Here is an 11432-nt window from a genome sequence, read left to right as displayed (position 1 = left end):
GATCCCAAGATTGGACCTAAAATTTTCCCAGGCATTTCAACTGTAGAAGTCACCTGGCTGAAGACAACACAATGACAACACAACATTCCAGCATTAACAGTCTTCATAGCTCAGAGAAAGAAACCATGGAGCGCTTCTCTTCAACTTTCTGAAGAACTGAGGTGAAGGAATGAAAACAATGGAGCCAGGTGCTCCTCAGGGCTGTGCAGTGACAGGACTGCAAAGAGGCAAAGGGCACAAACTCAAAAATAAACAGGAAATTCCATCCTTTGGATGACATTGGAAACTTGACTGCACACAGATCTGGGCAATCTGCTGTAGGTGACACTGCTATGAGTAGAGAGGTTGAAGTAGCTGGTCTCTCTGGATGCCTTCCAACCTTACCTAGTCTGTCAGGAGCTTCACACTTATAACAGGTCTTATGCTACATTCACTCTGTTTATGCACCTCAAAAAATCCCCACCAAAGCCAACCAGATTGAAGGCAGCAGCTAATTCTTAATCAATGATCAGGTCAGCCTAGTTACACCAGAAAACAGGACAGGAGGCCAGCGCTGCCTTTTCCATATTTGTACCTTATTGGAACTTGCATCAGTGGAGAACCAAAATCAAGTTTCTGGGTTCATTTAAGAGCAATTATTTGAATTTTACCTCATCAATAAAATTTCTGTAAAAGTTTCCATTTCCTTTTAAGACTGTGACTAGCAATAACTATGTAAAATGGTTTGTGTAAAAGTATTCTGAACCAACAAATTAAAGCTTAGCATGAAAATAGGGTATGGAGACAGGCATTAAAGATAAGCATTTGCACTCAACAACTACAACTGCTCAATGCAGGGTTGCACACAACTCTTGTAACTTTGCCTACAGCCTCTGTACTTACCTTAGAGGTCCACTCTGCAGGTATCAGAGAAAGCAAGGACCCTGAAACCAGCATCATCTGGTGATGTGGAATCCTCAGGATCTTCAGGCTTGAGGGCTCGGACAAATCACCACAGGGAAGTACTGCAGCTGCTACAGGGCTCGTAATTTTACATTGAAGCTTTATTTTAAATGTAAAGAATGGCTGGAAGAAGAGCAAGGCATTTATTATTGTATAATTTAGTAATTTTATAGATTAATACCTCAAGTTCTACTTTAAAAACCTAAAAAATCAGAAAACCCAATCGATAATACTGAAGAAACCCCCCTCTTTACCGTCCCTCGGCTATTAAACACTTAAAACCTCTGTGTCCCCACAGAGGGACACGGGCACTAGTTCACCACACGCGATGCCCCTAGGAGCGGAATGCGGCCCGGGCCGGCCCTGCGTTCACTGATCTGCTCCCGAACGAGGGGACATCGTGAGAATACAGCGAGGACACCGCGGGGACACCGTGAGACACAGCGAGGACACCACAGGGCCAGTCCGGCCCGGCCCCGTCAGTCCCGTCCCCTCAGAGCCAGGGCGGAAGGCGCCTCCTGGCGGCGTCCCCTCACGGCTTCCTCCTCACTGCTCTCCCCTCACAGCACCCCCTGGCGGCGCCCCCCTCACGGCTCTCCCCTTATGGCGCCCCCTCACAGCTCTCCCGTCACGGCGCCCCCCTCACGGCGTCCCCTCACGGCTTCCTCCTCACGGCTCTCCCCTCACAGCACCCCCTGGCGGCGCCCCCTCACGGCTCTCCCCTCACGGCTCTCCCCTCACGGCTCTCCCCTCACGGCGCCCCCTGGCGGCCCTGCGCGCACTGCTGCCCCTGCTGCTCCTCGCGACCGGCGCAGGCGCTGGAAGCTGCAGAGATCAAAGAAATAATTCTCACGAAACTCAAGTTGAAATCAATCAAAAAACCCAAACATGTCACATATATTCATCTTGAGTTACTTTATTTTCCACAATAATAAAAAATAAATTAGTCATAAACAAAAATAGTTAACATTTTTTCATCAAAGAGAAAATGTATACAATATGAAAAGGATGCTGTACAGTTCTGGTTCAGGTACATTGCCACGGATATATATTCCTGAACGAGTCAGAAAGCAATTTGCTTATGCTCTCCCCCTTTAATTCACTCAAGGAACTGGCTAATCAGAAAGTTTAGAAAATTGTATCATGGATTTACAGTATGACATATATACAAAAATATATATGTAATACCTGTGCTATAAAATTCCCTAAAAGATGGGTTAGTATAATGAAAAAGCTGGACAAAATTTGAATGGTATATGTAAATAAATACATATTAGGTCCCTTTTAATAAAAAAAAATCTGCCTATTCTAAATATTTGAAATATTTTGGTGCAGTGGCTTGTTCCATAGACACAGCTCAGAATTACATATTTCCCATAGACATCTTGTATTTACAAATAACAAAATAAGTTATAATAAAGTATATCCTTCTGCCAAAATCAATTATGAGGGTCAAATAGACAATTTTATACATATTAAAAAAAAGTTAGGGTTTCTTTTGTCTCCTGTCCTTCCTGATCCTCTTTGTAGATCCTGAGTGACTCTGATAGGACTTCACAAACTTGTATGTACCCAACCCTGCCAAGGCCACTGGTCTCAAGAGACCCAAACACAGTGTGGAAAAACAGGTCAGCAGCACTGATGTGCTGAAAGGTCAATGATCCATCAGAATTAAGCTCCCCTCCTCTCCAGGTATGATGGTACTTACTGTACATGGGGATATGGAAAATTGGGGACTCTTGCTCCTCTGAACTTCTGCTTATTAAAAGGTGAGAAGTAAGGAACCAAATTCAGGTCTGCTACAAATTCTCTGAAACGGAATTTTCTCCCTTTCCCCTAGTCTGAACTTTGTCCACAGTGAAACATCATAATGATTACAAGTTTGCTTTAAAATATATTGAAAATGTCAAGTGGATGATTTTTCATTTCTGATGTAGAAGTAATTATTTTACTCTGTTTTCTAATCAATGCCTAATTTAATCTCCCACAAACATTCTGTAAGTTTAGAAATAAATGAAGATTACTTTTATGTTCAAAATGTCATGGTTTTTGTTCCAATTCCAGGCATGCACATGAATTATCTGCCCAATACACAGAACAGCTCCTAGGAAGTCAGAGACACCAAGTCTCAAGAAAACCAGGTAAACACATGGCTTTTCCTTGGTGAGGACCATAACTACTTCTTACAACAGATCTTACATGTGAGAATAAAGGGCCACCCCAGACTTCAACAGCTGTGCAACCACAGGTTCACTGCACAGGAATTAATTCAGTATGTCCTTTACTACTATGCATTTTAAACTAGCCAACATGGATATGCACAGACACAAAAATCCAGGGGCTGGCAAAAATACAGCTCTCTTAATAGCTGGGCTTATTTCTAACACAGATTCTTATAAACCAAAGGCCAGTTCAGGATTTTCAGTAATTTAATATTGTCATCCAAAGGACAAAGGGATGAAAATGAGATAAGAAGGAGAAGAGAAACATTGATGTTGGTGTAAAAGGGAGATAGGTCAGGACAAGGATGGGAAAAACAAAGCCCTAAAAGGCACATTTTACTACTTACAGTGGTACATGTTATAAGGAAGGAAGCCAAGCCTCCTGTACAAGCCCTGCACGAGCCATAGGCTGTTGGAGCACCTCCCTCAGCGAGGACCACTGGTACTGTCCAGGACTACAGACTATATGGCTGACACAAGACTGCACCACATTGCCGTAACACTGGGATTTAAGCAATAACATTAAACCATACACAAAATTCTCTATTTGCTGGAGGACTGGGGAAAAGCAGGATGTTTATGTGTGTAATGAGGAAGACAGCAGTTCCCTGTGCAGGGATTCTGAGATGGTCCTGCAGTGAGCCTGTGGCCATCCAGCAGGGGTGGGCTGCAAGGCTGGCAGGCCTGTGGCACAGCCAGGGGCACTCCCCAGCCCTGCCCTCTCTCCTAACCAGCCCTGCCCTGCCTCCCAACCAGCCCTGCCTCCTAACCAGCCCTGCCTCCTAACCAGCCCTGCCCTGCTCAGAGCCCTGGGCCTGAAGGTCACAGACACCAAAGCAAACACTGACTGTCTCACTGCTGGCCACAGGTCACATCCACAGGGTCATTCCCACAGGAGCAACCCTCACACTTTTACACCACCCTCTGGGAGAGGAAGGGAGGACTCCATGAATTCAGTCTCTCACATTTGGTGTGCTTTTGGTGTGCACAAGGAATTCTACCTCCATATGCTTGAAGATGACACTGCACAGGAGCTAGCAAACCCTGACAAGCCCTTGGTAAGCTGATAAACAACTGCACCAGGAATCCTCCACTCCAAATGGAAAGTGCTTTGAGACACAGGGCCTGCTCTGTATGAAGGTGATTTTGGCCAGCTGCATGTGTGTAAGATATGGAAGTTGTAAGCAGATTTTACCCCATAAGCAGCTGGACTCTTTCAATAAAGTATCTAACTTACTCTGGTCTTCCTGGATTGCATAAGGAATCTTCAAGGCAAGGAAGCACTTTTTTCCACCATTCTGCATTTTTTGACTGTTAAATTGTCAGAAAAAGAAATTAAAACATTAAAAATCAGAAGTGTGCATAACTGATATTTGCAATTGATAATACACATAATTTCTTACTTATACCTGGTTTCACATCTGCTCTATGTCTAATACTACATTCATTAAGGCCACCTTTGACTTACAGAAAATAAAGTCAAATCCCCTGCAGGCATCATCCTAAGTTGGGGCATTGCTCTGTTAGAGCAAACACTTGCCATAGGCACAATTTCAAAATCATGCTTTGTGAGATGGGGAAATCTTAGCACAGCACTTGTGCAGACAATATTGGTATATCAAAGTGCTGATGAAAAGGGCTCATTAGTTCATTTTGCAGGAACAACTATTTTCATAATGCTGGCACATGAGAAGAGATGATAAATGATTAGGTTCAGCAGCATTCTGGTACTTTTCTTCCCATGAATATTTACTTTAATTTAGATATTTAATTAAGTAAAACTGTTCTTCTTTTTAATCTGGTATATCTGAAAAATGTCTCTTTACTTAAAAATAAAGTACAGTTTGCATAACCATAGCTCACTACCTTCAATTCAAAAGCTGCACACTTTAGATGTGTTTAGCTCTCACAAACACTGCTTACATTAGTGGCAGCTTAACAGAGCCTACAAGATGATCATCTTTGTAAAATAAGCTAATGGCCATATATTCCAGGGCAAAATATCAGATTTTATAAAATAGGAGGATCTATCTATGTGCTGAGTCATTGATGGTCTCATAGCCAAAGCATGTGCAAGAAGAATTTGTTCTATGACTGCAAACCAGATTCCCTCTGCATCTCATTTGCCTTGGGGTTTCCAGGAAGCCTTTTTATGGAACAGGTATTTCCCTCAAGCTGACAGGAAACACTTCCTTGGGATGAAAGGGATAACAGCAAAAATTATATAGTGTATGTCAAGACTTGCTGCAATGAGATACACAGATGAAAATGTGTATTCAGAAGTACTGGATTCCAGAGCTGTTTACACTGCACTTTATCCATATCATTCTTTGGTCAAGAATCTAAGGAACATAATATGATAACAAATCTGTAAGTTATCTTCATGGATAAATCTTTGTAATACAAGGAAACAGGAGGACTGTGAAAGATTCATGAACTTGAAGTTTCCTAATTAGAGCTTCTGTTTCTAACAACTTTATGTCTATTATTTACAGTGAAAAAGCCCAAGTCAAAGTGTACAGAAACAGTCAATGACATTTTTGGCTGACATACAACAATTTACAGTCACAAAGAGTACCTTCAAATTTTAGGGGAAACACTTCATTTCATGTAGCTAGTAGTAGTTCATCATGTCCAAAATATATTTTTCAAGAGTGACCAAATCAAAACATTCAGAAGTTAATCTCAATGCAAGGCAGCTTTTAGACTACAGGAATTCCACCTTCCTGTGGCTCCAGCACATAAACTGATGTTACTGCTTTCACACTCAGCAACCTTTGCCTCCCAGCGTTCCTCTCCATCAAAGCAGCAAGAAGAAAAGGACACACAATGAGGCTCAAACATGGCTCTGCATCAGTGGCAGGATACCTTAACCATACCTCTGGGACTGACTGAACATAGATTATTACAGCTGCTTTGCACCTCAGACATCAGGCACTTCAGGAACAGATGCATAGATGGGCACCACTAATTTACAAGCAATATGCTGTAATAAATAGCTGAATAAGCAGAGGTGTTTATTTTTTTTCCCCTTAGCCTTATTTACACATTTGAAAGACCTCTCAAATAAAGGCTAGAGAACAAGCAGATAATGCAAAACCTCATCTGCACTGCATAGCATACGATTTGCCTTCAGCAAGTCTCAAGGCTTAGTACAGTAACTGCAGAAATGAAAAATCACCACTTAAAACCAGCTCTAAGTCTGCAGCCATTCTTAAGAAACAGGAAATGAGTGGTATGAATAGATCTGCACAATGAAACACTGAGCAAAAAAAGACAAGTCTGCTGTAATAACTGATCAAAACCTGAAGAATGCCAGTAGCTAAGATCCCCTCTGTACAGATACTCAGCTACCAGACCCATACTGCTGCCTGATACCAGGAGCAACAGCCTGCTTAAGGCACACAGGCCTCTCTCCTTTGGTGGCTGTTTCAGAAACTGGTGACATCTCCCCAGACTAGGTCTGAACAAAGTACTTTGGTTTGGCAGTTGTTAAACAATAGTGCAGAGACAAGAATTAGGCAAGATCCCAGTTCTGAAATAAGTCCCCTACAGAAAAGAGATCTCACCAATGGGAACAATCACTTTTTATACCAGCAAAGGCTCTTCACCTTTCTGGTTAACCTGTCTCACTGACAGCTGCAGCTGTTAAAGACTTGAAGAGTTAGACACTAGTGTCACTCCAGTAGGGAACAGATTTTAAAATCCATACAAAATTATAAAAGTGTGTCTTCATGAGTTTATGAATTAAATATAAAGGCACCTTCTGGCAGTCAAGTGTGAATATATTTGCTGCCTAAGGACAGGACATCACTTAAAAGGACAACTGAGAGACCTTAACAGTGACTCTGATTTATTATGAATGGACTGAAGTAGTTAAAAATAAATGTTAGAGTGGTAGGAAACTGATGATAAATGCTTTTCAAGGGTCTGGTTCTTTGGGAAGTCATTTTTCTCATGCATTTTTCATTGATTCAGTCCTCTAACTTAAGGCAGTCCAAAAAACCAAGTAAGCACTCAGAAAATAATGGAGCAGCTGCATCCATACTGGTCAATTATCTCCAGTAATTGCCTGCAATTGATTTTAGTTTTCATTAATTTCACAATCTTAAGGCCAGTATGTTCCTTAAATAAGTATCTGATGAGCAGGTGCAAATAATAGTATCAATAAAAATGAACGCTTTAAAAAAATCATGATTTTACAACAAACATCCTAAAAGAGATAACTGCACAATAACTGAAAGGGTGTGAGATTTAACCAAAGTCTCGATGCACTCAGCAATATAACCCCATCTCTAGGAAGCTCCAAGTGCTGCAGTCCAAGCAGCAGCACTGCCCAGGCTCCACGTGCAGAGTGCCAGAGGTGCTGTGCAGGGCAGGGGGTGTTATCTGCGGCCCAGGAAGCCTGGCTGTCTGTTTGCCACGCGGCTGCAGGAGGCACAGCACGCTGACTTGTAGTAGGTGTACACACAGAGCCGCGCCTGAACCACCACGTTGCAGTTGTAGTATTTATCCTTGCAGTTCTCATCTGTGCAGAGAAAGGAAGAGAGAGGAAACTAAGGGAAACAGTACTAGAGCAACAAATAATCAGTTCTCTTCCTTTGACCATGCAAAAACCCTTGGACCTGTATTTAAACATTCATTGTCAGGTTAAAACATATTATCTAAGCAAATAAATTAGATTATTTAGGATTTCATATAAAGATACATAAAGCACTTAAAAAATGTAGCAATCCACATTTCCCCAGGTTTTTAATGTTATCTTAAAGTATGTTGAATAATTCTCAACTGAAAGTTGTTGGAGAACATTCAGAGTTAAAACTGCCTCCAAATTCTTGCTTCTTTCTCTTCCTAGACATTCTCATTACTATAAAAATCAAATCTGTATGAGATGAATGACTAATCTCAATGCAAATTAAGTGCATCCCTGTATTTACTATATACAAAAGACAATTGCTTCATTGCACTTAATACCTTAGTTTAATTTTGTTTGTTCTTATAGAACTTGTTTCCAAATACAGTATATAATGATCCTTTTTTTTTTGCTTTAAATACTCTTCCAAGAGAAATCTTGGAGAATGCAAGGAGGCGGCAGAAAAACACCCTGAATTTACCATTTTCACAGAAGCAGATCTCTCACATTCTCAGCAACATCAAGAACAAGCCAGTTTCTTACACATTACAAGGAAAACATTTTCATTGGAAACCTACTTTTAAATCACAGAAAAGAGCTGTATTTTGTGTAAAAATAAAACCCTGAACTCAAGAAAATATACCATTGAAGACTGTAAGATAACTTCTCCACTAGATGGAGTTCCACAGTTATAACTACAGAAGTTTCCTCTGCCTTACCTATTTCAGGGACACAGTCCTGTGTGTTACAGGGTTCCTTCTCCTCGGGTTTGAGCTGTGGGTCACACTGGGAACTGGCGGCCATGTCGTCCGACAGGCAGCGCACCTCGCGCAGCCGAAAGCCGCCTTCGCAGGACTTGGAACACTGAAACAATTAACTGAGCTCATGAAGGCCATAGGAGATGTGTCATTACAGAAAGTAAACAAGGGAACCCTGATGCCAGAGCCAGCTATCACTACAGCCTTTTATCAAGTTCACCCTACTGGTTTTTATTTTCTACCTAGGAAGCCCTTATTATACAGGGAAAACATTCTTCAAGATTCCCCAACATTTTTGACCACAGGAGCAACAACCAGACAAATAAACATAGTGGATGCTGTGCAACTGAAATCAAGCCAGAACAGCTCCCTTTCTGAATTTATTACTTAGCATCTGCTTCTTTAATTAGTCTGGTTGTTCTCTGCTCATTTAGATGTATCTCCCAAATCTACTCTTTCCATAGTGCTCACATTTTCTGCTTTAAGATTTTAACTGCACTGAACTTTATTACTTGACTGCCCTGCCCTCCACTCTCCCTTTTGCCATTTAAATACAAGCAAGAATATTTTTAATTACCTTTTTTTTTTTTCCCTAGCACTCAATTATTTTTCACTTCTTGCAGCACAATGATTTTACTAACCATTGTAAGTTTCTTTGAATTTCTAAAGGAAATATTTCTGTGCTCCTTTAGGGTCTGTTATGAAGCCAGAGACTTTTGTACTTGCTTGTTATGGTACTTTTAAAGCCAATTATTACACATTTCTGCCCATACTGAAGCAAATCCCCATTGGCCAAGGATTTGCCTGAGTGAGGTCTTTGAGATTTGGCTCACTGTCCAGTTTGACCTAATGCTCAAAAACTTAATTAAACCTGGGTCATTTACGATTAAAACCTTAATAGCCCAAAACTAGTAAGAATGTTTTCTTTCTGACTTTTTTGGCATCATTATTTCTTTTCCTAGCACTGCATAAACAACTTATCATGATTATAAAATCATATATTGTAAAAAACTAACCAAAGTAGTCTCAATATTATATTTTTAAAGTGTTTTTTCATCCTCCAGTACAACCTTTACCCACATTTGAAAGGGCAGCCATGTGCAACAGTAATAGAACATGGATTTTTCTAGTTACTCCTGTAACATGCCTGTATGGAATACTGTCATTATTCCACATCCAGCCATAAGGACTTCAGGTCTACAGAGATCTTAAGCACTTAGAAGTGAACGAAGACTCACATCACACTTCACACAAACCATTCTGAGCTGCATCCACATTGCAGAGCTGCCAGTGGCAATGTGACCTATGGCTCAACAAAGGGTCCAAGTGACTGCATTCAATACAGAGTCATCTTGTTCCAAGATGACAATGGACTTCCTGATTTTCATTTAGGACAAAAATGTTGATTTCTTTTGGTAGAGAACCAATAAACTATGTCAGATATAGGAAATTACAGATGAAATAGAAGTGTTTTGTGGCACAGTGGTGAATGTAGCTGGTCCACTTCCAGAGGAAACTGAAGATACACGAAGCTGTACAACACATTTTCTCCCACTGAAGTTCTAAGTTTTATAGTGAAGAGTTTACAGTAAAATATTATGGTCAAACTGACTCTAAGAAATCAATACATCCCTCATTCTTTATTAAATACTCCTTAATTTTAATGAAACTAGAGATCTAAAAGGAACTTCTGGGTGCACCACACTGTCTCACTGTAAGGGCCAAACCAACGTTATAAAACAGGAAGATTCTATGAAGAAGACATCAATGATACAAAGACAACTGTGCAGTGTCTCTTTCTGGTCAAGATACTTCCTGAATTTTCTATGTTCCACCAGGCAAAGAGTATACTTTCTTTTTATTATCATTCCTATGCAAAGTTAAATCAATTTCATAATGGGTGGTTGTATGCAAATAGTGTTCTCTTTCAATACAAACAGAAAAAGATGTGTCAAACAAAGTACAGATACAGGAAAACATGACAGACTTACTGTGCTCCATTCTGTATGAAACCACTTAGATCCACATGGTTTGAGGTAGCAGGACTGCTGGCTGGGAGGTTTTTCCAAATATGAACATTCATAGGGGTTCAAAACTTCAAAATTACCTTCAGTTTTCCTAACACAAATTACTTCTCTCTGCTGAGTTCCACTACCACATTCAGTAGAGCACTGTATCAGGGAACAAAAAAAAGTGGGAAAATCTGGTATTCTCATGTCCTTCAGCTTATTTACAGAGTAACATTTCTCCACATCACATGCTACCATGGACTCAAAACATTTCTAATTATCTTAATGAAGAAGACATTTGACTCTAAGTGTAGTTCTGGAAAAATCTCAAAGTGTAGTTTTACCTGTAGCTATAAAAGAAACTGGTATTTATTTTCTCAATCAACAGAGACACATAACTCACTTTCTCCATAAGCAGAGTTACTGTTTCTTGCTGAAGCAGGATCCTATGTGCTGCACTGAACTTTGGAGGGTTATAAGGTTAAAGCACAGTTTTGCAGCTTTACAAAGCCTCACATTCTGTGCTGGTTTTAGAAAATGCCTTGATCTGCCAGGGTGTTATTTTCATGCTTGCAAGTATCTATGTGATGTAGTGTTGGTTCCAGTTCTGAAAAGTGAATTTGACTCACTTGGATTCCTACTGCCCATTTAAAGGTTAAGTACACACACAATACTGTTTCTGGCACTTGTAAAAAGGTTTTTAGAAGATGATTGCAGCAACATATTGGTTTCAATGTGCATAAAGGACTAGGGTTTTCAGAAGGCTTTTTCCAGCCTAAACCAATGAAACATTCCTAACACTGGGGATTTTCTTTATATTTTTGGTAGAATTTACAATCCCTTTACCAGATTCCCACAAAACTCTTGA

The 11432-nt window shown here is 40.5% G+C and overlaps 1 protein-coding gene across 1 annotated transcript in view; it reads right to left on the bottom strand.

Annotated features, from left to right (window-relative positions):
- Positions 1-1868: 1868 nt before the first annotated feature.
- THSD4 (thrombospondin type 1 domain containing 4) overlaps positions 1869-11432 on the bottom strand; it is a 230693-nt gene continuing 221129 nt past the window's right edge. Inside the window, exons 16-18 of the mRNA XM_058811504.1 lie at positions 10547-10726; positions 8517-8661; positions 1869-7692 (exon numbers count right to left, since the gene is read on the bottom strand). Of these exons, the coding sequence (XP_058667487.1) occupies positions 7550-7692; positions 8517-8661; positions 10547-10726 (468 nt within the window). The 3' untranslated portion in view covers positions 1869-7549. The remainder of the gene's footprint in view (positions 7693-8516; positions 8662-10546; positions 10727-11432) is intronic.

This window comes from Ammospiza caudacuta, chromosome 10, assembly GCF_027887145.1.
Source record: "Ammospiza caudacuta isolate bAmmCau1 chromosome 10, bAmmCau1.pri, whole genome shotgun sequence".
NCBI classification, from domain to species: domain Eukaryota; kingdom Metazoa; phylum Chordata; class Aves; order Passeriformes; family Passerellidae; genus Ammospiza; species Ammospiza caudacuta.
The sequence above is the reverse complement of the archived record's forward strand: the minus strand, read 5'-3'. Positions and strand labels throughout refer to the sequence as shown.